The sequence below is a fragment of the Saccostrea cucullata genome, unplaced genomic scaffold (assembly GCF_032062105.1).
Source record: "Saccostrea cucullata isolate Sc308-1 unplaced genomic scaffold, CSIRO_AGI_Scuc_v1 ctg2392, whole genome shotgun sequence".
Lineage (NCBI taxonomy): Eukaryota > Metazoa > Mollusca > Bivalvia > Ostreida > Ostreidae > Saccostrea > Saccostrea cuccullata.
In genome coordinates this window covers 41,802-68,909 of record NW_026935877.1, presented here as the reverse complement: position 1 = coordinate 68,909, position 27,108 = coordinate 41,802, and the positions used below count along the sequence as shown (strand labels likewise).

Here is a 27,108-nt window from a genome sequence, read left to right as displayed (position 1 = left end):
TATAAAGTCAAAACGTTTACAGTTTATAAATATATCATTTATTAATAGATAGAAAGTATCACTTGATTACAAAAATTTTAATAAAGATATTTTTTGTGAAAAATTGCATCAGAAAATGTGCATATTTAAAGAAAAATGCACCTGCTTAATTCTGTCCTTTTTGTGAAAACCATCATTGCAGAAATAATATATGTTTATCATTGAAGGGCAAGTTGGACGTGAATGGTCTCTGAAAGGCTGTGATTCAAAGCATGGTATGTATAAAGACAAGGCCCCTATAGAATCCGCCATTTACAATGTACTTTCACTTTCAAGTCTTAACATTTGGACAAATTAAACAGGGAAAACAACTTTCCAGAGGCTATCCAAGTCCAACTTGCCCTTCATTGATAAACATATTGTGTTTCTGCAATGATGGTTCTCACTAAAAGCACGGAATTAATTAGGTGTATTTTTGGAAAATATATGCATTTTTAAGAAGAATTTTTCTCAATTAATATTTTTTCCAAGTATTTTTTATATCAAGTGATACTTTCTATCTGTTAATCAATGAAAAATTTATAAACTGTTAAAGTTTTAACTTTATACCTCACATAGTTTTGATGCTATGGTAAAAATAAATTTTTGGACATGTTGACCTTTGACGAAACCTTAACATACTTAGTCTACTCGTTTCATAATCTTGTAAAACGAAAGTAGCTATAAATATTTCTTTAGGATGTGTCGAAATGTCGGAGGAAATAAAACAAAAAAGTTCCTATAAACTCTTGGTGGCTGCTATTGACTTTGGCACAACTTATTCTGGATATGCCTATTCTTTCAAGGACAACTGGGCAAAAGTTGTGGCAAATAAGTGGGCAAGTGGGAACCTAATGTCTCACAAAGCACCGACAGCTCTCCTCTTAAATCCAGACCAAACGTTTAATTCATTTGGATATGAAGCAGAGAAAAATTATTCTGAACTTGATGAATATGGGGGAAAATGCGAGGACTATTACTTTTTCCACAGATTTAAGATGATTTTGAAAACAGAATTAGAGAAGGTAGAATATGTTATCATTTGAATGCATCCTATAATTTGATAAACTAGTATATTTTCTTTTTGTTTATGAACATGTGTACAAAAATAACAACTCTAGCTGAAAATATGATGAAAATCTATAGAGTGATACGATGAAATTATGGCCATATAAACTGATAAAGATGGAGTGTTGAATTTTATTTCTGATTTAATAATATTATTACTTTCACTAAAATACTTTCTATATGCAGAGAGTCAATAGAAAAACCAAATGTATTGAGGAAAACAAAAAGGAGCTGGATGCTATTGTGGTCTTTACCCACTGCATACGATATTTGAAAGATCATCTTCTTGAAGAAATAAATAAAACCCTTGTAACGAAATCGGAAACAAAAATTGAAGTAAAAGACATCACTTTTGTCATCACTGTGCCAGCAATTTGGGATGATACAGCAAAAATGTTCATGAGAAAAGCTGCAGAAGCGGTACGTCTTTCTCTCTCTCTCTCTCTCTCTCTCTCTCTCTCTCTCTCTCTCTCTCTCTCTCTCTCTCTCTCTTGGCATTCCACTGATGTTGCATACTTGGTTCTCGTTGAAAATTTTTGTTGTAACTTTTAAACAATTTTTAGGCCGAAATTCCGAGTGATCAGTTGCTTCTAGCACTGGAACCAGAGGCTGCATCTATTTATTGCCAATATATGCACTTGGAAAATCCGGACAATACGAGGAAAAAAGAAAGTATCAACTCTAAGTACATGGTTCTTGATATTGGAGGTACTTTACACATACATGATTTTAGTTAAAGTTAAAAAAGAATACGAGTGCTGTACGATCAATACAAAAAATTTCGAAATTTAGGACAAATAGATGTATCTCTTAATGAAAGTAACAAATACCAGGTAGAGGCAAAACAATTATTTTTACTGTCTTTTGGAATAATGATAAACAAATGCAATTCTTTAATAGACTACGTAGATAACGAATGGTATTCAAGCTCAAAGACCATTTAAAATTCAAGAATCAGCAGCAGAGTATACATGAACCTCTATGAACATCAGAAGTCAGATCATGTGCCATGGAGGAGTGAGCATCACATTTCGAACGCTCACACCCGCCGTGTGCTGCTTGTCGTGTTGGAAAAAAATTGAAAAATCCGTTGGCAATTCAGTGTGATAATTATGACCTAACAATAGGGTTGTATTTGCTGACAAGGTCATTCTATAGATCATAACACTTGTAAAATGATAAATTCAGATAACTGTAAGTTGATATTCTTGTTTCATCAACTTGTTTGTTAAATGCTTGGTTTGTTTTAGAAATTGTTCGTACGTATAGCATACTCTTGTGTATGAAATCAACTGAGAGACATAAGCCCGTATACGTAGTTATGTAGGTGATAAAGGTACCGGTATAAATTGCTTCTTCAATAAGAGGTGTTAAAGATTGAAAAGTTAAAGTCATTGCGTTTATCATAAATTTAAAGCTTTGTTACTTTATACAATTTGGAACATAATTCAATGTACAAGTTTTTGAATAAATACTGCTTCATATGTATACAGAATTTATTTGGTCTGCTAATGGCGGGGTGAAATAGGTACGCATGGGAATTCAAACATATTGTCTCCAAAACACAAAATTCTAGATATGGTCAATCAGAAACTCAAGCATCTTTCTAATATGAACTTCATATTACATGTACTTTTATGTACAATCAGAATTTTTATAAAATGATTCTCCAAACGTCAAGTCACATGATACAAGTATTTTTTTAAAGGTGGAACAGCAGATATTACAATACACCAGCTAGAAAATCAAAAATTGGTAGAACTAATTCCGGCAACCGGCGGGGCATGGGGAGGCACATGTGTAGATAAAGCGTTCCACAATTTTCTGGAGAACATTTTGGGTGATGAGGTCATGGAGAAGTTTTCGTCGGATATAGATTACAAAGATGACTATTTCACATTCTGGCAAGGTTTTGAGACCAAGAAAAGAAACAAAATAGGAACAGCTGTTAGTGACAATGTTCATATAAGGCTTCCATTGGGATTAGAGGATATTGTTAAAGAAGTTTTTAACTATAAGCATATGAAAAGGGGCGAACCAATAAAACGATGTATTGAAAAGTCTATATACAATGGCAAAATAGAATACAAAGAAGGAGTGATATGGATGCCATCTGCAATTTTCAAAGAAATGTTTTATCCAACAATTAGGAACATCACAACTCATCTGGAAGGTCTTTTCAAAAAAGAAAGTGGCAAAAATGTTAACATATTACTGATGGTTGGTGGATTTGCTGAGAACGAGTTATTGCAATCTGAAATGAAAGAGAAGTTTCGGGGAAAGCGTTTGGTCATACCCGAGCAAGCAGATTTGGCTGTTCTGAAGGGAGCGGTATATTTTGGTCATATTCCAGACGCTATTTCTAAACGGGTTGCTAGGTATACCTATGGCATTCAAACTTGGCCGAAATTCGACCAATTCAAACACGATTTAAAGAAAAAAGAGATGGTTTCCGGAGAAGAAAGATGTAGAGATGTCTTTTTAAAATTTATTTCCAAAGGAGATCGTATTGAACCAGGCATGAAGAAGTCAAACATTTTCCAATCGCTGCAAAATGAAAAGAGGAAGTTAGAGTGTGGGGTATTTATATCGAATTCTGAAGACCCTACATATATTGATGAAAGAGGATGCTGCAAATTAGGAACATTAGAAATTCCAATGGGCGATCGAAGTGAAACAACTCAAATTGAAGAATCTATTATTTTTGGAGAAACGGAAATTCGCGTGGAAGCCTGTAACTTGACTACTAGAGACCGATACGAGGTGAAATTTGATTTGCTGGCTGAGGATATTGAGATGCCCGATAGCAGGACTTGGAGTGTGCACTAAATTTTTTTAATCGAGTACATAAATTCAAACTGTTTTCCTCGTGACCTGTTTAATATATCTGAAATGTATCTTTCAAAGATCTACAGAATGTGCCAAAAATATAAATCGATGACGAACATTTTCAATATTCATACATTAGGTTGAATTGTTTTGAAATTGTTGTTAATGTATTTTTGTCCAAAAATATAAATCGATGACAATCATTTTCAATATTCATACATTATGTTGAATTCTTACAAAATTTGTTAGTATTTTTTCCAGATTGATTCTATTGGTAGCTAGTCCCTCAAAATCACTGTAGAATATAACTTCTTAAAAAGTAATCAAACACTAGGAAAAAAAGAATAATATTTCATTCATTAAATGTTTTTTATTTGTATCTACTTGTTGTGTCTTCCAATTTTTTACGCTATCAGGAATTTATGTTAATAGACTATTCTTGTCTCTAGGAATATACTAGATTTATTAAGAATGATATAGTTTCTTTGAAAATATATGTATGCTAAATTTATCTATAGCAACCTCTAACCCATTGCTAAGTGTAAATTAATTAGTAAGTTTAAATTTTCTATATGTATATTTGGGAGAATTAAGGTTGAAGAGTTACCCTGGACATATTTTCCACGAAAGAGGGACATTTTGAGTTTCAGGAACACGGTTTAGAATCACCTAATCATTTTCTATTGAAATACGATATTGAATATTTAATAATTCTTTTGTAGAACAATATATACTTAGGCTATATTTTTTTCAACTTTTGAAAAATAATGTCGGAAACAAATATATTATAAGGGAAAAGAGAATATAAAAGCACTAAAAAAACCTTTTTGAAACAATATATAGCTCTACTGCTTTGTGCTTTTAAATACACGAGGTAAATTAAAGAAAACCGTACCAAGCCTAGTAAGACTCTTTTGTGATTTTAATTCCAGAACTTTGCTCTAGCTTAATGTTTTCTGAATTGAATGGAAAAATAAAGAACATTTCTAGATATAATTTTTTTTACCCCTCTTCAAATAGTACGATTATGTACGATGAGGTCAATATAAAAACTAATAATTAATACATAAACTGCTATCACTGTCGTGTACAATGTTATTTTCCTCAATTTGTATTTTTAAAAAAAATTATACCTCTATGAAAGTCTATTTAAAGATTACAATTCTCATTAAGTTTTGGTTTTCAATTATCAAGGTAGTACGAACGTTTGAGGCAGAGTTATAATCTTTTAAAGGTACTTGGACACAGATTTGAAGTTAATATTTTTTCTATAATATTACGACTTATATATTTTAATAGCATTTCACACAAAAATTAATTAAAAATCTTATTTCGTTTAAAAGTTATTAAAATTTTAATTTTTTGGCGCGTTTGATTGACACATCTTTGCACTTTCACAAATTTTAACTTTTTTCTTAATCCTTAGAAAAACTGACATTCTTGTTGTTTATTAATGAAAAATATTAATCCTATAATCCAGAAAATTCAGAGTAGACATGTTCGAAAGCAAAACAAACACACAATATATTGTCAGTCCGTGTAGTTGTTGTGAGCAGACTTTGGCGTTTAAACGCACCCAGTGAATCAAAACACCAAACAATAACAAAGCTTTCGCGCTGTTGACAAAAACTGTGTACATAACACGAGTGTGCTCGATTTGCTAAACTCTGTACACAACGGAATGACAATACTTGTGAAGGAGTTTTGCTTTCTAACATTTTTACTCTAAATAAAATTATTTTCCGGATTTAAGTTTTAATGTTTCTCATTAATACACAACAAAATTGCCACTTTTCCTAAGGATTAAGAATACAGTTAAAATTTGTGAAAGTGAAAGGATGTGTCAATCAAACCCGCCAAAAAATTAAAAGTTTAAATAACTTTTAAATGAAATAAGATTTTAAATAAATTTTTGAGTGAAACGCTATTAAAATATATAATTCTTGATATCATACAGAAAAAAATAACTTCAAATCTGTGTCCAAGTACCTTTAAAACAATTTAACACCGTTTGGGCCTCTGTATTCTTTGACATGATAATGTCACAAACGGGCAGTCATTTTATGTTAAAACGAAAGTAACAAAGTGCAAAAATAAAATGGCACAGGAAAGAAAATCATCATCGACCCGGCTTTTAGTGGCAGCAATTGACTTTGGAACAACGTATTCGGGCTACGCTTACTCCTTCAAATCGGACTGTACAAAGATTCTTATGAATAAATGGGAGGGTGGCCAACTGACCTCCTATAAAACACCGACATCTCTCTTATTGAATCCAGACAAGTCTTTCAATTCCTTTGGTTTTGAAGCGGAAAAGATTTATTCTGATGTTGCAACAGATGGAGAGGACGATGAAGGTTACACTTGCAAAGATTATTATTTCTTTCAGCGATTCAAAATGATTTTGAAAACCACTCTAACAAAGGTTAGTATACTGTGGGTTACTTATTGTTCCCCCACTTTTGCAAAAGCAAGGTGACATTAATTTCATTCGTCTATCCGTCCGCCAGTCTGTCCGTCTGTGACAAAAACAGTAACCTTGGTCATATCTTTTGAATGAGAAGAGCTAGGACATGTGTTTTACCTGTGACAAGACCTTTCTAAATTAAACACTATGATTGTTGACCCCATGACCATAAAGTTTTACCTGCCTTTCAAAACCTTTTACTTTAGTCATAACTTTTGAATGAGAAGAGATAAGGTGGGGCTTTCACAATTCACATGTGTATAACCTGAAATGACCTTTTAAAATATTTTATGATTTTTTTTTTAGCTCATGACCATTAAACCTTGGTGTTTGGCCTATTTTTTGTAATTGTTATTGTTTCCTTCCTAATAACTTTTGATTGAGAATAGATAGGTCTTTATATATGACACTTGCATTGCCCGTGGTAAGATATTTCCGAGCGTGCTATGATTTATGATTTTTTACTTCTTAACTTTGACTTTCATGTTTGACCTAATTTTATAAAAATCAACTTTGAAGATACATAAAGATTGAATGACATATGCAAGGGTATTCATAACAAAAATACTTATCCTTAACTATAAATATTTTACTAAAAGCTCTCTTCACTGATAACTTTGACCCTTTGATTTACTGAAGTGATAACTATGAAAACTTTGATTTGCCATAGTGATCACTGTGAAAACTTTAATTTACAATGGTAAAAACTTTGAATGACTATAGTGATAACTTTAAAAACATTGATTTACTTTTATAGTGATAACTATGACACTATATAGTGATCACTTTGAAAATGTTGATTTAATATAGTGTTCACTTAAAGACTTTAATATACTCTAGTAAACTATATTTAAAGATATGTATGTCGTGTTAAACAGTATTTTTGCACAGCTGAAACCGAACAAAAATTGCTGAAGTATGATAAGCTATCAAAAATGAAGCATTCTTGCAAATTCGACGAAAAATTATTCGGTATTAACAAAGTACTGGTCGGGAAAAGAACACGAGATTTTCATGCATATTTATAAAGGACTGACGTTTATCCTGGATCTGCGCATGTGCGCGGGAAAAGCATCGCGAGAATCAGGTCAAGGATTTTTTTTTGTGATGTCTGTTCAGTGAGAAACCAATATAACTGACAAATCGACCAATCAGCTCAATGAGTTGCATTTAATGCATGGGTTACTACATAAAGTACTACATGTGTTTTTCGAAAAGGCCAGTTTTTTAAATCGCTCTCGGAAAAACTTGATGCATTTTCCCAAGTATTTACACGTCTAATGCATTATGTACATTATTTTCTACTAATCCCATGCTCATATTTGCATACAAATGATTAACAATGATAAAAAAGTTTCCCCAACTCCATTGTACAGGTCCGTTTGTTTAGAGTTTCCCCGTGCTGTACTGCCAGTGAAAAGACAATTGCACGTGATTATTCCTCGGTACAAAAACCAACCAACTCTGAGATGTGCTCACGTATTGACAATCCCTAACTCACGTGTTTGTAGTAAAAACGTAGTAGACCATCATGCTTTTCGGTTCATTCACGAGATTGGACCATTGTTTGCTGTGAGCATGCGAGACCACGTGATCACGAATATTTTGATAAGAGGCGGTTTATTATCCGATTCGGAGAGAAAATAATTTTTACCAATTGATTTTTCATAACTTTTAAAAGTGATGGAGTGGAATTGTCTTATTTGCAGAAAGTATATAACTTATATAACTTGATGAGACACCACATATATCTATTATATATATATATATATATATATATATATATATATATATATATATATATATATATATATATATATATATATATAATAACATCTTTCCCACCAAAACATCGAAAGCAGGGGACCACGTACAACTATTTGAATTTGCTTATTTCAATTAATTGTACTTTGTACCTTGGGATCAAAGACACTATGACCTAGCCCGTTTCGTTAACAAAATAAATATTAATGATCCCTCAGATACAATGCAAATGTATCGAATACAAATGAAAAAAAATTATCGAATACAAGTGAGAAATTATCGAATACAATTAAGTGGGTAATTATCGAATACAGGTTAGAATTATCAAATAAAAATAAGAAGTTACCGAATATAAGTAAAAAAGAAATATACAAAACAAATGAGAAATGATCGAATACAATTTGGTGGGTAATTATCGAATACAGGTTAGAATTATCTAATATAAATAAGAAATTACCGAATATATTAAGTAAAAAAAAATATACCAAACAAATGAAAAATAATGCAATACAATTGGAAAAGATCGCATATTGCTATGTTTGTCATGCATTGCCATATGTAAGTAAATTTAATTTCTATTTAATATTAGAGAATTCATCGAGAAACAATGCACAAAGACAAAGACGGACGAGAAATTGAAGTGATGCAAATATTTACCCATTCTATCAAATATCTAAAAGACCATCTTATGGGAACTATAGAAAAAAGTACCATTGGCAAGAAGTTAAGTGTGAATGACATTGACTTTGTACTCACTGTACCAGCAATATGGGACGACACGGCAAAAATGTTCATGAGAGAGGCCGCTGTAAATGTAAGTCTGATTGAGCGTTTTCAATATAATTGTTACTTTGCAATTTGTCTAAATAATGGGGAACTCTTCTCGGTTTGCAGGCTGGATTACCAGACAAACAATTGCAAATTGCTTTAGAACCTGAGACAGCATCTATTTATTGCCAACTGAAGCATGTTTATAGTGTTGAACAGGACGAGGAATCATGGGCAAAGGAATCAGGCATGAAATATATGGTTATTGATCTTGGAGGTAAGCCCTCACGATCAAAGAAATTTATAACCATTAATATGGGTTACTTGATTATATAGACGAACTTAGGCATCTTTTAAATAATGTTTGCTCCTATCCTCCGAGTTAGTGTAAATAAAAATAGTTCGGTGAGTAAGGAGATTTTTTTAATAGAAATTTCTAATTATATATTAACAGAAAATCCATAAATATAAAAAAGTTCTTTCCTGGAGGTTAAAAAAGTTATAAAACGGGGCATTTTTAGGCATTTGGTCGGGGGATGGCCTTATGCTTTTTGTAGTGTGGTATATTAATTTTTATTTCCTAAAAATATTTTTATCGATTTAAATTTCCTAAAATTATACTGGAATTACGTTGTTTCAAAGCTTCTCTGATATACATGTATATGTATTTTGCTCTCTAATTTATGGCTGCTTCACAAGATTGACATACAAAGTACAACCGAGTCATTTAATTCTCCTTTTAACAATTACACGACTAAGAGATTTACATCAAATCCTCCCAAACAATAGCATACAAGCATTTGATCAGAGAATTGGTCAGTATTCTGATGAACACCAATCTTTAGAATTTGTTACCAAAATACATCTTTAATTAATTAAACACACAATGACTCTGGCTCTCTAATAGAATGATTTGATTTCTTTTTATGAAAAATGCTTCCAATTTAGGTGGAACTGCTGATATAACTGTACATCAGCTTCAAGAAAATGGGACTTTGGCAGAAGTGGTACCAGCAAGTGGTGGAGATTGGGGCGGGACGTGTGTTGATGAGGCCTACAGGAATCTGCTAGCGGACATTTTTGGAGAAGATGTGATGGAGACATTCGATGGGGAGTTGGATTATATCATAGACTATATAGAATTCTGGCAAAATTTTGAAATAAAAAAAAGAGAACCACTTAGGACTAAGTTGTCAGAATTGGTGCATCTTACGATACCTATCGCTTTTACTGAAATAGCCAAAAAGAAATTAGGCAAAAAAGGGGGACATGATGCAATTATGAATGCGCTTATACGGGAATCAAAACAGAGAAATGAAAATTTAATCTGTAGACAAGGAAAAATTGTGATGCCCATTGAGTTCTACACGAAATTATTTACCACAACGATTGATAAACTCATCAAACATTTGTCTCAGATGTTCAGAGAGGAAGTGGGGCCGGATGTGGATGTCATCTTGTTGGTTGGTGGTTTCTCTGAGTGCGAACTGGTACAAGAAAAACTCAGGCAAAATTTTGGAAATAAGCGTTTGGTGATTCCTTATGAAGCAGGCCTTGCTGTTCTGAAGGGGGCAGTTCTTTTTGGTCACCACAAGGATTTGATCTCACGTCGAGTAGCGAGATATACATATGGAATTCAAACGTGGCCAAAATTCGACAAAACAAGACATTCTCTATATAAAAAGCAGAAGATAAACGGCGAGGACAGATGTCGGGATGTATTCTTGAAATTTGTTTCCAAGGGTGATCCCATAGAACCTGGTCTTAAGAAATCTTATATTTTCCAAACTCTCAAACAAGGAGAAAAAATACTCGAGTGCGGAGTCTTCATCTCCAACAAAAAGAATCCAGAGTACGTTGACGAAGAAGGCTGTTTTAGACTTGGGACTCTTGAAGTTCCATTGACAAATTCAGAACTTAGGACTACTATGGAGATTGAGGAGTCCATCATTTTTGGTGAGACAGAAATAAGAGTCACAGCGTGCAACTTTGCTACTGGCAAAGAACATGAAATCGTTTTCGATCTTCTCTCACCAAAAATCAAAATACCCAATAGTAAAAGTTAATATAGGTAAAAGATCGATTAACATTTTTCGACATTATGAACTCTATTTCTATATGTATTTATAATATATTCATGTTTTGCAAAATGTTTGAAATTCTGTTGTGCATCGGGTTGAACATTAGAGTAAACATTTTGATAATTTTTATCAAGATCGCTAAACTCAAAAGATATAAAGATATAATTATGAAGTATAGCTAATTACAAATATAACGCATAATACTTGAAATGATCATATTTTACATTTATATGTATCAGCGAATCATATCATAAAGATGTTTATTCAATATAATAAGAGCATTTTAAAAAATTCTGACTTCTTTCTCTTTATTTAATCAATCCATAACTGGTAAAACACAAGTAAACCCAAGTAGAATGCAGACTATATAATTATATCATATTCCGTGGAAATGGCATTTTCACGAAGCGCATCTGACCGAATTGTCTTGTCATACAAAATGTCAGTATAATAGGCGAAATTTTCTATGGTCTCATATCAGAAGCAGAAGAGCTAAGTATACAATTAATTGTAATCGAATTGTTGTGTAAATGAAAGTTTGTCAGCCAGTATACCTGTATTAATAGGATGAAATATATGGAGATAACGAACAGTATTCAAATCCAAAAGTTCAGTAAACAGTACAATAATATGAGTAAAGCAAACTCGCACCTCCCATACATCAGAAGGGGGATCAGGTCCTATGAAGGAGTTACTATTTCCTGCCGATTGTGCCATAACAAACAGTATTCAAGCTCAACAATTCATTATTTTCCGATCATGACAAGGAGCACATGGCAGGAGTAACCGGTCGGCAGGGGATGCCCACTCCTCCATGGCACCCGATCCCACCTCTTAAGTTTTGGAGGTCAGTGTTTGCACTGCTCCTATTTTGTATTGTTTTATGGCCTTTTGATCCTGATTTCTGTTCGTTATCTCCATATGTTTTATTTTATATGTACAATGCAATTTGGAGCAGAGGAAACACGGACGAGGTGGAATCAGGTTCCATGGATGAGTGCGCATCAAACATACATGAAATTGTTGATAATGAGTTTAAAGACTCAAAAATGAGACCAAGTTTATCTGGAATGAATCAAGAATATATTATTTTACAGACATTTGTACTAAATAGAACACTTTAATTACATCTTGAAAACACAAGGGAGATAATGTATTTTCTTTCATTATAATTTATTAATTGGGTTTTCTTCATTAAACATGTGTATTTATACCTCAACAACACGAAGTTTGCTACGGTACAGCTAGTATAACAATAAAAAGCGTGAAGATTTATCTTGGGGTGGGAAAAGCCAGGATTAAAAGGAAAAGTCAAGATTATAGTAGGAAAATCTAATTAACTCTGTTGAAAAAATCAATACTAAAGATTGAAGATGGAATTACTTACTTTAAAGTTGCATTTTCGAACTCTTCATGCAGCCTGCTTTGTACGGCCAAGAAGAATATAATTTTAATTGTTATGTTATTCATGATCTTTATATTTAAATGTTTCTAACGCACAGGTTCCACCATACGTAGAAAAAATTAAATCGAAAGTAGGAATTAAAAAAGAGAAAAAGAAACAGAATGCGAAACAAAACATGGGCGAATCTAACAAGGAAAGAAAGTCGAAGGCTGGTCGTATGCTGGTAGCCGCCATCGATTTTGGAACCACTTATTCTGGTTATGCCTACTCATTCAAAGACAACTGGGCAAAAGTTCTTACTAACAACTGGTCTGGAGGGGAACAATTGTCGTACAAGGCTCCCACTGCGCTTTTACTCAAACCTGATAAATCCTTCAAGGCCTTTGGGTTTGAGGCAGAAAACTGCTATGCTAATCTGACTACAGAAGAGGATGGCACTTGCAAAGATTATTACTTTTTCCAACGGTTCAAGTTGATTCTAAAAACAGAACTGGAAGAGGTATGAACAATCTCAATTTTAATTTTACCACCAACAATACACCCTGTATATCATAGTTGATGAAGGTATATTGCTGCATAAGTAAAGGATGTACATAATAATTAATGTAATGATTCATGCGTCATATATAACTTTTAAATTTGTCAAATTTGAATTAAAAAAAAAATTCAATTATGTTTGTTTTCTAATTTTATTTTTACTCAGTGTCATATTTAACAGTAAAGAAATGATGATTACTTATTTTTGGTTTTTGTTAAAAGCGTGTTCACAGAACAACACAATGTAAGGATATACGTGGGAAAACTGTGGATGGAATGTTGGTATTCACGCATTCGATGGAATATTTGAAAAATCATATGCTGAAGGCATTAAACAAATCTCATGCATTCGAAATCAAGATCACAGACATCGACTTCGTTATAACAGTGCCAGCAATATGGGACGACACGGCTAAAATGTTTATGAGAGAAGCTGCTGAAAAGGTAATAATTATATATTTCTTTTTTGTTGAATATCTCGAATATTTTTTCTTAGTCCCGGGTAAAAATCCCCGAATAGTCATTACAGCAGTTGATGCAATCAATCAGTATAAAAAAAGAGCAAAATTGATTATTGTAAATTGAACTAAAAGAAACTTTATTTAAGGAAATAAAAGCTATGGGTTTTTTGATTTTTTATTATAATTATTATTTCATTTAATTATTTTTGCAAAATAAAAATCATGTAAATGTATATAAAAAGGGTTTTTGTTCATATAATAAGGCGAAAACACAAACTGACATACAATGTAGTTGTAAACACGTGAAGTGATCCTACACACATACAGTTCCAATATCGTATTTTCTTCATATAACCTGAAATATACGTATATACACATACTTCACAGTTTACCTCTTAAGTACCTATATATGTAAATGTTGAAAAGAGATGTAAATTTGCTGCTACATTTATAAAAATGTTTTGCGATAACGTTTCACTGTAGGCCGGGATACCTGGAAACCAGCTACTATTTGCCTTGGAACCTGAGGCCGCGTCTATCTACTGTCAGTTGATGTATCTGGAACCTCAGAACGATTCCAGCTTTCGTATCACAGAAACAGACACTGATGCAAAGTATATGGTTGTGGATCTTGGAGGTAATCAAAAGATAATAAAAGCGAGGAGAGGTTTTTTAAAATCATGCTTAGATATTATATACTAAGTATATGAAATTCTTTATTGATACCACATGTTACTTTTATCAAGTTTGTAATCTCTTTGGTTTTATTTCAAATAGTTTTTTCAACTACATCAGTTTTTTTTTATCTATTAAGTTGTTCAATAATTGTTATCAATATTAGTGGTCAAAGACTCCTAAAAACTATTTTCACCTTTAGGTGGAACAGCAGATATCACCTTACATCAACTTCAGAAGACAGGTACAATCGTGGAATTGACCCCAGCGTCCGGAGGACTATGGGGTGGAACACGTATAGATAAAGCTTTTGAGGGTTTTCTTCAAGATTTATTTGGCAAAACTTCGATGGAAAAATTTCAAACTGAGGATGATTATGCCGAAGATTATTTTGACTTTTGGCAGGGATTTGAGGTCAAAAAAAGAGGATTTGATTTTGACAAGGAGACAGAAAATGTCCATATACGTATTCCAATGGGATTGACAAACATCGCGAAAAAAGTCCACAGTGAGCGAGATGTCAATAAAATAATAGAAAAATCGAAATTGAAAGGAAAGGGAATCAGATTTGAAGCTGGAAAAATACACATGCAAACAACAATAATGAAGAAAATTTTTCAATCAACTGTAGATGATATTGTTAAACATCTTAGAACACTCATCGAAAACGCTGGAAAAGACTTAAGAGTGATTCTAATGGTAGGGGGGTTTTCAGAATGTTCTCTTGTTCAAAACTGTGTTCGTCAAACATTTGAAATCAAGGACAAACGTCGGGTTATAACACCAAATCAATGTGGACTGGCGGTTTTAAAAGGTGCAGTGTATTTCGGACATCATCCAGAATTGATATCGGAGCGTGTAGCAAGATACACCTACGGGATCCAAATATGGCCAAAATTTATCCAAGGAGAACATAAAGAAGCAAAGCGGGATGTCAGAGGTTCCGAAGACAGGTGTAAAGACGTATTCTTTAAGTTCGTTACCAAGGGAGACCGATTAAAAGCAGGATTCATTAAAAGTCACATTTTCAGGGCATTGAAATCAGCCGATGGTGACCTAGAATGTGGCATTTTCATCTCTAACAAAGAAAATCCTAAATATGTTGACGAGGATGGTTGTGAAAAACTAGGAGTCCTAAAAATTGACGTAGAAAGAGGGACAGAAGTCGAGGAGTCTCTAATTTTTGGACACACAGAGCTACATGCAAAGGCCTGTAACTGCTCAACGAAAAAGGAATACAGCGTCACTTTTGATTTGTTGTCTGAGAAAATCAAATATCCTTCAAAAACTAAAACCTAGACACAAGGATGTCTGAAAGCTTGCTGTGATAAGTTCGACAAGAATAGAATAAGCATTATCATTAGACCCCGTACATTTAAAGCGTAATTACAACAAAATTTCGAATTTTAAGTTGTTTTTCCTATACTTTAAAGCCACTTGGTCCGATTCTAATCGCTAAAAATATATTTCCGTTTTTCTTCTTGAAAAATAATTGTACATAAATTGTTTCAACTTTTGTCTTTTTTCCTTTAAAAGATATCAAAATTCAAAAGTTAAAAAATTGTTAGGTCACACAAAAAATAATCCTATGTTGATCAATGTTGATTTCGCGTGAAATCACCTTCGAAAAATTAAATTTATCGCTTAAATGTTTATCTCATGAAGAACAAACCCGAGCATTTTTTTTCACAACAAAGTACATATATATTACCTGTACACGGACAATATTTTAGCTCCTTTAAAAAATCATTTAAAATATCTGATTTTCCTTTATTCTTTTAATATGCATGTTAATATAAAAATTACTATGGATTATATTCAATTAATCTCTTAATTTTGAAAAGATGTATTATGACTAAGGCTTCTACTAATAAAGAAAAAAAATACTCGGGTTTGAATTATCTTCATTATTAGATATATCCGATAAACTTATTTTTTTCAAAATTGACTTCACGACAGATCTGAACTTTCGCCAGGAACTACTGTGTGTCAATAAGGTTTTTAATCTGCGTTTTCCATGTAAGGATTGTTGTAATAAACTTTTAAATCAATCTTATAATTTATTTTTATATATTATCTATGTAATGACGTACTTTTATTGTGTAAGTTAATATGTGCCTGTTTCGGGTTAAGCGACTTTAAACATAATTCACTGAATAATACAATAAGCATTGGGCACTAGGAAAGGCCTATGAACACCATCTCCTTGTATAATAGGTCAAGATTCAATAGTCAGAAAGAGAAAGGACGTTCTAAGTATTTAAGTACTTGTGTCCAATCCTTTTGTTGTAACATCTTAACAATAAAATATGTTCAAACCAGTCAGTAATTATACATGTACATGATAATAAAAGATTATAATGAAAAATAAAGATTCACAATTAAGTATTATTCATTAATATTATATTAAATTTAAAAAAAGGTGACAACCTCCTAACTGAATTCAAACTATTTACACACTGTTCCAGCATAATACACTAATAACAAATATTTAGAAAATATGTATGATTGGATATCTGATAATAATGATTTTTAAAATATGCATTAAGATTTCTAGCATTGTTTTTCCTTTGTGTTTTATAACGCCCAGATAGTTATTTAATAATTTATTTACAATATTTTCTAGCCATATATTCATTTAATTTTTTTACTGTAGTTCTTTGCACATTAAATAAATCCTTCAGTCACTCATCCAGGGGTTGATATTATCCAAAGTTTTTATAGCTTTGATTATTACCTCTGACTAACTATGCAATTATATTTTGATATATTAGTATAACATTTTATTAAGTATTACATTGTTTTATGATTCATTCTCTATTTTTGCAGTTAATGTTGTCTTGAATGATTAAACATTTGTTACATTAAAAGTTCAAATCTGAAGTGTGCTCCTTTATGACCGAGAAAACGGGAAAAAAATCTTAGTCAATCATTGATGTGGAAATAATGGTAAAACAAAATGAAAAAAGAAAACATCAGTCAATATTCGACTTAACTATAGAATATTTACATCCACTGAAGATTTTCTCCTTTATTTCTTAAGAAACCCCATTGCGTTCATCCCTGCATAAACTACAATAGGCATGTCGCCTGTTCAGATTTCTTAATCAGTGGCTGTTCCATCAACATGATCAATGAAACGTATAAAGACGTTCGCATCATTAATACAATAATTAATCTTTTTAATCCTACTTTAATTGATTATTTAAACAGATATAAATATATAAACAATAAAATGTCTTTATTTGTTTGTTATTACTGGTATGAACGGTCGCAGCTATTGCAGAAAAATTTACATAACCCGCTTACGCGGGTTATGTATTTTTTCTGCAACAGCTGCTTCCGTTCATTCCAGTAACAACAAACAAAGAAAGCATTTTATTGTTTAATTGAATATTATACTGGGGTGCGTATGCTACATATACTTAAGTCATGTTGCTACATGTACATAAATAAGAGAAGTTGACAATAGAACAATTAAATTGATGTCTGTACGTTTTTAAGACAATCTACTGAAAAAGCAAATGAAAACGATTTGTCAGCTGACTCGGCGGTGTCTTTTATTTCTAGTTCAAATGGAAGAAGGATATGGAAATAACGAACAGTATTCAATCTCAACGTCCATTAAACAAATATACAAAATAAGAGCAGAGCAAACACGGACCTCCGAAACATCAGAGGTGGGATCAGGTGCCATGGAGGAGTGAGCATCCCCTGCCGACCGGTCACACCCGCCGTGTGCTCGTTGTCATAATCAGGAAATAACGGAAAAAATCCGTGGTCAATTCAGTGTATAAATAATGGACTAACAATTGGTATGAAAAACGTCAGTCAGCATTTCATTCAATGATAAATTGTATTTGCTGACAAGGTCATTGTATCGACCATAGAATTTACGAAATGATGACTTTAAACGAGACTGTTGATATTCTTGTTTCATCAACTTGCTTGTCAATAATTTACCTCGTTTAAGAAATTGTTCATACGTAGAGCATGCTCTTGCGTATCGAATCAACTGAGATATAAATACTCCGTATGCAGGTGATGAAGGTATATTGCTGCATAAGTAAGGGAAGTTGACGATAGAAAAGTTAAAGTCATCACGTTTATCATATAGCTTGGTTGTTAGATTACCATTAGTGTCTTTTTCAAGTAAAATATCCAAGTATGAAGCAGAAGTGTCGGACTCTGTGGTATCTTTTATCTCAAGCTCACCAGGATATATCGTGTCGACGTAGGAATGAAAATTATCATTATTAATTGACAATACGTCGTCGATATATCTAAATGTCGAGTTGAAGGCCACAGCAAGTGTTTTCTTCTTTTCACGTAAAAGATTTTGCATAAATTTTGCTTCATATGAATATAAAAATAGGTCTGCTAATAACGGAGCGCAATTTGTACCCATGGGAATTCCAATAGATTGTTGGAATACCTGGTCTCCAAAACCCACGTAGATATTGTCAATCAGAAACTCAAGCATCTTCTTGATGTCAACTTCAGAGTACTTATGTGTGCAATCAGAATCTGTTTTAACAAAATATAATTTTTCAAATGACCAATGACGAGGTAAGTAAACTTACGAGTTCCGAATAAGTATCGAATAAATCAAGAAATGAAAATGAATAACTTTAATTGATAAAACGTCATCCACATATACATGTATCTAAATGTAAAAATGTAAAATTGAGGTTCACTGAGCAAGAGATTTTTCGTTTGAAAAGGATGTTATTTTTAATAAATTCTGTTATAGGTTGATAGGGGAACATTTTTTCATCACTTTAAACAGGTCTAGAATTTCTTAAAGAATGAAACTTTAATTCAACAATTATATATAGACCTAAACAAAAACTAATTAAGATGATATCTCATGATTTCTTGAAAATATTTGTTTCATTAGTCCTTATGAAGTCTAGAATATGTTGTCCGTGGTCCGTTCAACAACGATTTAAATACACATGATAATAGTTACGAGGTTCTATATTTAATATTTACCTTTGAGACATGTTTACATTTATAAACCGAAAGTAGATTTGTAAAATGGCCGATAAATCCAAATTTCGGGAATCAGTAAAGGAAAAGCCCTCAAAATCTTCTAAACTATTCGTGGTTGCTATAGACTTCGGAACTGCTTTCTCAGGATATGCTTACTCATCAAGGGCAGAATGGACTAAAGTTTACGCAAATAAATGGGCCGGGGGAGAGCAAATATCCTATAAGGCCCCCAGTGCACTTCTCCTCAACCCAGATGAATCATTTCATTCTTTTGGATTTGACGCCGTGAAAAATTATGCTTCTTTTGTTGCTGATGAAGATTGTCAGGACTATCTTTTTTTCCATCGCTTCAAAATGATACTGAAGACAAGCTTAGAGAAGGTAAACATCCCCAAATCTACCTTAAGGTCAGACGATACGTTCCCTAACTTTCTGTTTCGTACTGTACGTTTGTATCAAGCGTATCTCATTGCATATCGTTCAAAATGTATTTTAGCGTGTTTGGTTTTGTCCACTTTACTATATTTGAATATATATTGGTTGCTGCGTCATTTGTTTAACGAATAACTATCTACATGTTTTGTTTCATGATGTGATCAACCGATTGGTTTGCGTTATAATTTGCATAAAATTATCACGCAAGTTAATCGATTGATCATCGTCATAAAAACTAAAAATCTGACAGTTATTCCTTATATTTACATTTCCTTGATTCCGCAAATTCACATGCTACAGGTCTCGCTTCTGTCTCTATTTGGCCCGCCTGCACGTGATATAAAATTTTTTAACTGCGCCTATCGACATGATCGATGAACCAGTAGATTTAAGTGAAAATAAAGTATTTTTACTATTTGTTATTTTATCTCGGACAAAGACATCGGAAATGTAAATATTTATTAATGAATGACCATGTAAATTTCAACAATGCGTTTTCATTTGTTTCAAACTGATCAGCACTACGTACCATATCAGGTATGTAAGTAGTGAAACAAATGCATAGGATTATTAGGGAAAAAAAACGCTCCATTTTTTTTTACTCTTATTCATTGCATTTTCATAATTCAAACAGGAATTGTTAATTACATGAAAATAAAGCCAAAAATCAAGCAAAAACCTCTTCATAATTCATAATAATACTTCTTCTATGCAGAGGGTTCACAGGGAAACAAAGTGCATCGCTGAGAATGGCAAGTCTGTAGATGCGATGAAGGTCTTCACGTTATCTATCAATTATATGAAGGAGCACTTATTTGATCTACTTCAAAATAAAACTGTTGGTGTTGAATTGACGATGGAGGACATTGACTTTGTCATCACGGTGCCTGCAATTTGGGATGACACAGCCAAGATGTTCATGCGAGTAGCAGCAGAAAGTGTAAGATTTGTATAATTTTTTGCTATCTTCATATCATGTCCTGTCATCCAACTAGTTACTGCATTGTAATTTGTTTTAGAACATGGTCTAATTTAAAAATTGCTATCGATTCTAACTTTAAAACAAGGGGCATGAATTCAAAGTTAAAGAAACTAAAGTTATTATTCATTCTGTTATAGCTTTTAACAAAGGAAGAAAAGATATTTGATAATAAGAACTATTTTCTTCCTATCTATATACCTGTTAATCAAATTCTTACATGAAAATTTGTTCATTTTTTTTAATGCTACATGTTTCCTTTTCTTTAACTTCCTATACTTTTTTCTTTAAAAATATATTCCCACTAAACAAACAATAAATTACATTTACATTACAATTAAGAAAATAATGAAGCGATTTTTACCTTAAAGTATTTTTTCACGTCGTTCTATTTATTAAACAATTATTTCGTGAAGAATTTTTATTACATACGATCCTATTATACATTTTATTTTTATATAGGTTGGTATCAAAAGAGAAAACTTAAAAATCGCCTTAGAACCTGAAGCTGCCTCTATCTATTGCCAGTTAATGCATTTGGAATCAGACGACAACAGTAAATTCTTTTTAGCAGGGCAAAAAGTCGGTGCAAAGTATATGGTGCTTGATCTTGGAGGTAAGAATAATGTTCATAAGATCATAAAATATATATATTTTTACAAAGTATTGTATAATTTTTGTCATAGTAAAAGTGTCTAATCCGACACTTATGCAGTCCAAACATTATTTCATTTCTCCCGATTCTACACACAGTGCAATCCAACACGTTGTCTATTCTGACACAATTTTTTGGTCTCAAGTACTAAAGAAAAATAGGCACAAAGAAACAATTAGTTCATTGATCAAATGAAGGAAAATAATAATTCTAAGAACACATACAAGCTCATACGTCTTACAAGATTAAATCGTGATACAATAGAGAAAGGCAATCATGTTAATCAGAGAATTATTAATTCATTATAGGTCCATAATTTGATCTGTCTATTGGTAAAATGGTGTTTGTACATGTATTTCCTGCCCATCTTATATCAAGTTTCGTAATAAATAAATCTCTGCTTTGTTCTTCTCAAAGACTATGACAAAATTGGCAAGACTGCTTTAAATAAAATGACCTAATTCTTAATCAATGTTTAAACCTCAAAATTTAGGTGGGACAGCAGATATCACCGTTCATCAGATGAAGGCAGATGGAACGTTAGCAGAATTGGTGCCAGCAAGTGGAGGTGCCTGGGGTGGAACATGTGTTGATCAAGCATTCGAAGATTTTCTTGTGGAGTTACTTGGCGAAGATGTCATAAAAATATTCAAAATGGATCCGGAATACGTTGAAGATTATTTTGATTTTTGGCAAACTTTTGAAATCAAAAAACGAAGTTTTGATACAAGCAACAAAGACACATTTCTTCTTCGTCTTCCTGTTGGACTCGCAGATATAGTGGCAAATAAATTAAACAAGAAAGGTGATAAAACAAAAGAAAACCAAGAGAAAATAACCTCAGAAATTAGTATGCAACAAGTTATTAAAAAATCAATATTTAAAGATGATCTGAAGTATGTACACGGAAAACTACAGATGAATTATTTCTTCTTTAAAAAAATGTTTGACCCTACTGTGAAATTACTTACAGACCATTTATCTAAACTTTCTAAAGATATAGGAAAGGATTTAAAGGTGATTCTCATGGTAGGAGGGTTTTCAGAGTGTAGCGTTGTCCAAGAAGCTGTAAGAGAGATCCTTAAAGATAAATGCAGAGTTGTGATTCCAAACGAAGCCGGCCTTGCTGTCCTGAAAGGAGCCGTCTATTTTGGACACCAACCCCATCTTATCTCGGAGCGTGTCGCGAGGTATACTTACGGAATCCAAACTTGGCCGAAATTTGATGAAAAGGTTCACTTGCAATCAAAGCGTGTCACGATGGGAGATGAGGAAAGATGCAGAGATGTGTTCTTCCGATTCGTTTCGAAAGGAGAAAAGATCAAACCGGGAGATAAAAAATCTTACATATTTAACGCCCTAAAACCTGGGGAAAGGGCGCTGGAATGTGGTGTATACATTTCAACCGAGGAAGACCCTCACTATGTTGATGAGAGGAGTTGTGTAAAGCTGGGGGTTCTTGAAGTTCCACTTCAAAGTGTTAGAGATAAAAAATTAGAACTAGAAGAGTCTTTGATTTTTGGTCACACTGAATTACAAGTAACAGCTTGCAATTGTCACAACAAGAAAGAATATAATGTTACTTTTGATTTGTTGTCTCCAAAAATCAATTTCCCTGATAAGTAAGAGATTTCTTTATGTCCCAATTATAAATGCCAGACATGTTTAATTGTTTTTGTTGTCAGCGACTCATGATCTGAGTTTCCATATCAGGGATGTGTTTTGGTAAGTACATTTATTTCAAAGTACATGGACATAAACTATTACTATTTCTTTGATATGTCATAAGTGTACCTATTGTCTTTTGTTTTCGTCCTTCAGCTTCTCACAATCCAATAACCGATTTTAGTTTTTTATTCAAAGAGTAAAAGTAAATTTACTTCTTTTTAAATGAAACGCAGCGGAGTTTGATGGAAGTGAATGTTTATCATATTTACTTAATATTATTCCTAAGATTGCTAAAAAGAAAAATGAATATGGTTCCACTGACATATTCAAGCAGGTAAAAGGATTATATATCTTCGTGTTGTTAAACTATTTTCTAGATAACCGTGTGCTCTATTTCTTTTCTGTGATATCAACGTATTTTATTTTACCAATTTATATATATATACATACTTTTTTATGAAATGGTATTGTTTTGTTATTTTATAAAACTTTGACAGTGTTAAATAGTACTCAGATGACCTTTGAATGATTTTGATTATCTCGTCAAAACTATTATTTAAATGCATTCATGGTCTTAATCAAGATATCAACCTTAAAATTACAAGTAATGATATTTTCTAAAATGGACAGCCCTCTGCAGTAGATGACATACTGACAAATTTCTTTTTTCAAACACCAACATGACCAAACTCTCATTAAAATATGGTAAAAGTTTTAAGCCCCTGTAGCAGACCGGTATTTTAGTAGCATGCTATAGGCATTAAATTTAACGCAACATACATTTGACTGTGATGTATTGAGGAGAGAGAGAGAGAGATTCGTACAAATATATATCCATTTATTCAGAATGATATAGGATTTAATTTGCGCCAAATTAATTTTCTCTGTTTCGTCATGATGTCAAATATTAAAGGTTTATCTGAAATACTTCAAAAGTTTTGCTCGTTAATTTCTTGGAAAAATAACTTGCATTTAAATAGAAATGATTCCTGAGTTTCAAAACATTATATCTGTTGGATTTCTATAATTAAATGAATGATAAAAACTTTTTTTTTAATGATATATGATATAATATCTGATTTTTTTTTGTAATGATATAAACAATTTAAATAAAGTGAAAAAATAGAAATATCACATTATTAAATTGTTATATGAGCTTATCACCACTTAACACAAAATGGCAATCTTTATCAAAAGTCCTGTGCTCTAAGAAATACATATGTATCGTGAAACTGATCACAGAGACGGGTTTATAGAGTCGGATTCAATTTCAATATTGTGTAAGGCCTCCAATTGCAGCAACTACAACAACATAATGGCGTCTCATGCTCCTTATAACCCTAACAAAAAATATAGTAATCTGTAGTATAATATAGTTTACTAGAGTTAACAATAGTTTACTATAGTTAAGCAAAGTTACAATAGTTAACTATAGATCACTATAGTAAATCTGAGTGTCAATGTTTTTGCCAAAGTTTTTCAAAGTGTTTAAGTTTTCGCCGAAGTTTTTTAAAGTGTCAAAGTTTTCGCCAAAGTTTTTCAAATTGTCAAATTTTTCGCCAAAGTTTTTCAAAATGTCAAAGTTTTTACCAAAGTTTTTCAAAGTGTCAAAGTTTTGGCCAAAGTTTTTTCGATAACGTTTTGAAAGTGTTAAAGATTTTGATAAAGTTTTAGAAGGTTTTCGATAATCTTTTTCAAAGTGTCAAAGTTTTCGATCAAGCATCAAGTTAAAGAAAAAAGAAGTATGTGTTTTATTACTCTTTTCTATATTGATTTTAAGTAGAAAAAAAGTAAGACAATTTTGAAAAATATTTTTGATAAAATTTTGAAACAATTTCTAAACTTATTTTGCTCAGTATATTTGATCAGGTACATTGTATGGTTATCTAGCTAAGACTATGCATTGATTTTTTTAACGTTAAGATACAGTAGCTGGAAAGCTTTACAAACGAAAACAAATTTTGTATTATATAAATACTGCATGTAGTTAAGATAAGATTTAAAATTTTCATCTCAGATATATAGTAATTGTCTAACGGAGTGCAGCAGTATATAATTAATAATGATTCATAATAACATTAAAATATGTTAATACCGTTAATTGTTTTTATCGGTTTTGAATGACATTGAAATAGCATGGACAAATCAACAAAAAGAAAGTTTTTAAAATACACGTTTACAAGAGGAAAACAAATTATATACTTCATCATATTAATTTATTCAAATGATTAGATTCTACTTATAGTGAACTGTTTTATCAGCTTTTAATTCACACTTTTTGGCACATCAAATTAATTCAAACACCCAGTGCATTAAAATGACACATTTAGTTCATACAGACTGTCTCAAGATGGTACGATGATATGCAAAGTAAAACTTACCAAAAGAAAGTATAACGAAGCAATCGAAATTTTACATTGCTAAAATAAAATATTATAAGAATTTATAGTCATTCTAAAGAAAATTATATAAAAAACTACAATAGACCTTTTGCTTTAAGTATTACATTTGATGAGTAATACTATATTGTACATTATATGTAAGAAATGCAAGTTCTACTGTATTGTTTTAAAGGGAAACATTTTACTAAGTATACAATAAATTAATGATTTATATGATCTTTTGGAGAACCCTATATATGACGGATGCAAAGTATTTATACAAAAAAGACAAAATGTGTTTGTGAAACACTGACAAACGTGACAAATATACTAAAGATTAAAGGTTTTCTAAATCCAAATTAACTATATTGGTACCCAAAGCAGGGTCTTCTGAATATAAATACAATTGTGAAGTTTAAAAGCCTTAGCAACACCTCAATAGTTATGGCAAATGATAAGTTATTGAAAGGTAGATAATGCTGGGTCATGGTCAAATGTGTTGATTTCTAAAGAAAGGTCTTGTCCCAAGGATTATTACATATGTGTAGTAATTATCAGTTTATCAAAAAGTAGTTCAAACTCCAACGTTATGGTCAAATGGACAAAATTGTGGTATCCAATGAAAGGTCTTGTCTAAAGTATTACAGATGGGAAGTACGAAAGCCATAGCCCTACCCATTCAAAAGCTTTGGTCAAAGTTAAAGGTTTTTAAAAGGTATGTCAAACTCCAAGGTCAAAGTTGTCAGAGTTAATCTCTGACCATGTCATTGTGTTCATTGTTTATGATTCTCAGTTTACTGCAAACTTTTCTCTTTGTAAATCCTTTATCTCTTCTGCGATTGTAAGACTCTTTTACAAACGGTGCTTGGCCGAATCGTCCATGCGTAAAATAGATAAAACCGGAAGAACAAGTTTTTTTTCTATATATACGTAACGAGTCACATGGTGTGGAGGACCCTTAAGAAAAAAAAATGTAAATGCAATGAACTCCCAAACTTGCTGAAAATTTATCTAGAGCAAAGGATTCCAGATTTACGGTAATGCGACTGACATGAGTTTTGCAAATAAATTCATGAATCATGAGAACATAGTATTTTACATAAAGAAGGAAAAAAACATTTACCTAACTGAAATATATTTAACCCTTACATTGACTAATCATACTATTCTGTTAAAAAAAAACTCGAACAATACAATATCCACTCCTACTCATTGCGTTTTAGCTCATCTAAGCCGAAGGCTCAATTGAACTTTCCTGATAAAAATTTGTCCGTTGTCTGTCTTGGCTGTCGTCGTCGTCTTTGTCATTGTTAACTTTTCACATTTTCATATCAAGAACCACAAGGCCAATTCAATCAAACTTGCCACAAAGTAATACATCTTTGGGCAAACGGAATTCCAGTTTATTCAAAAGAAGGGCTATGCCCTTGTCCAAAGGGAAATAATTATTATACCCCGGTATTTTTAGCGAAAAATTAAAGGCATCTTTTAAATTTCTTCTTCTCAAGAACCACTATGCCAGGAGTAATGAAACTCATGTTGAATCATTCCAAAGTAGTGCAGAATCAAGTTTCATTAAACCATGACCCAAGGGGTCATATTTATATAATTTTAATATAGATAATCTTGGCAAGATAAGAGATAAAACTTATCAAGGTGCGACAACAAATTGCCGGATAAACAACATATGAAAAAATATTTTCACAAACTTTACATAAAACGAAAGTTAAAATAACTTAACTAATGTGTAAATTATGGCACAGGAAAGATCGTTCCGAATTTTAGTGGCAGCAATTGATTTTGAGAAAACGTATTCGGGTTATGCCTACTCTTTCAAGTCCGCCTAGGCAAAAGTGGTGTTTAGTTAATGGGAATGGGGCCAGTTGTCGTTTACAAAGCACCAACTGCTCTTCTATTGAATT

The 27,108-nt window shown here is 32.2% G+C and overlaps 4 protein-coding genes across 4 annotated transcripts; all 4 read left to right on the top strand.

Moving 5' to 3' along the window:
- The first annotated feature begins 710 nt into the window (after positions 1–710).
- LOC134244110 (heat shock 70 kDa protein 12B-like) lies at positions 711–3,917 on the top strand. The gene is made up of 4 exons (XM_062726384.1): positions 711–1,043; positions 1,273–1,506; positions 1,650–1,794; positions 2,795–3,917. Exons 1-4 carry the CDS (start codon positions 729–731, stop codon positions 3,913–3,915), a joined length of 1,815 nt encoding a protein of 604 aa, XP_062582368.1. The 5' UTR covers positions 711–728; the 3' UTR covers positions 3,916–3,917.
- A 2,093-nt stretch (positions 3,918–6,010) lies between these two features.
- LOC134244108 (heat shock 70 kDa protein 12A-like) lies at positions 6,011–10,991 on the top strand. Its single transcript, XM_062726383.1, has 4 exons — positions 6,011–6,340; positions 8,736–8,960; positions 9,041–9,191; positions 9,863–10,991. The coding sequence occupies exons 1-4, from the start codon at positions 6,014–6,016 to the stop codon at positions 10,978–10,980; spliced, it is 1,821 nt and encodes a 606-aa protein (XP_062582367.1). The 5' UTR covers positions 6,011–6,013; the 3' UTR covers positions 10,981–10,991.
- A 1,528-nt stretch (positions 10,992–12,519) lies between these two features.
- Positions 12,520–16,546, top strand: LOC134244112 (heat shock 70 kDa protein 12A-like). Its single transcript, XM_062726386.1, has 4 exons — positions 12,520–12,899; positions 13,160–13,381; positions 13,882–14,035; positions 14,276–16,546. The coding sequence occupies exons 1-4, from the start codon at positions 12,576–12,578 to the stop codon at positions 15,370–15,372; spliced, it is 1,797 nt and encodes a 598-aa protein (XP_062582370.1). The 5' UTR covers positions 12,520–12,575; the 3' UTR covers positions 15,373–16,546.
- Positions 16,547–19,112: 2,566 nt separating this feature from the next.
- Positions 19,113–23,230, top strand: LOC134244111 (heat shock 70 kDa protein 12A-like). Its single transcript, XM_062726385.1, has 4 exons — positions 19,113–19,449; positions 20,219–20,443; positions 20,945–21,098; positions 21,631–23,230. The coding sequence occupies exons 1-4, from the start codon at positions 19,114–19,116 to the stop codon at positions 22,761–22,763; spliced, it is 1,848 nt and encodes a 615-aa protein (XP_062582369.1). The 5' UTR covers position 19,113; the 3' UTR covers positions 22,764–23,230.
- The last annotated feature ends 3,878 nt before the right edge of the window (positions 23,231–27,108 follow it).

Coding starts and splice junctions, on each gene's coding strand:
- LOC134244112 (XM_062726386.1), top strand. CDS start 12,576: ATGGGCGAATCTAACAAGGAAAGAAAGTCGAAGGCTGGTCGTATGCTG. Junction 12,900..13,159: donor TAAAAACAGAACTGGAAGAG/GTATGAACAATC, acceptor TTTTGTTAAAAG/CGTGTTCACAGAACAACACA. Junction 14,036..14,275: donor TATGGTTGTGGATCTTGGAG/GTAATCAAAAGA, acceptor TTTCACCTTTAG/GTGGAACAGCAGATATCACC.
- LOC134244110 (XM_062726384.1), top strand. CDS start 729: ATGTCGGAGGAAATAAAACAAAAAAGTTCCTATAAACTCTTGGTGGCT. Junction 1,044..1,272: donor TGAAAACAGAATTAGAGAAG/GTAGAATATGTT, acceptor TTCTATATGCAG/AGAGTCAATAGAAAAACCAA. Junction 1,795..2,794: donor CATGGTTCTTGATATTGGAG/GTACTTTACACA, acceptor ATTTTTTTAAAG/GTGGAACAGCAGATATTACA.
- LOC134244108 (XM_062726383.1), top strand. CDS start 6,014: ATGGCACAGGAAAGAAAATCATCATCGACCCGGCTTTTAGTGGCAGCA. Junction 6,341..8,735: donor TGAAAACCACTCTAACAAAG/GTTAGTATACTG, acceptor ATTTAATATTAG/AGAATTCATCGAGAAACAAT. Junction 9,192..9,862: donor TATGGTTATTGATCTTGGAG/GTAAGCCCTCAC, acceptor CTTCCAATTTAG/GTGGAACTGCTGATATAACT.
- LOC134244111 (XM_062726385.1), top strand. CDS start 19,114: ATGGCCGATAAATCCAAATTTCGGGAATCAGTAAAGGAAAAGCCCTCA. Junction 19,450..20,218: donor TGAAGACAAGCTTAGAGAAG/GTAAACATCCCC, acceptor TCTTCTATGCAG/AGGGTTCACAGGGAAACAAA. Junction 21,099..21,630: donor TATGGTGCTTGATCTTGGAG/GTAAGAATAATG, acceptor CTCAAAATTTAG/GTGGGACAGCAGATATCACC.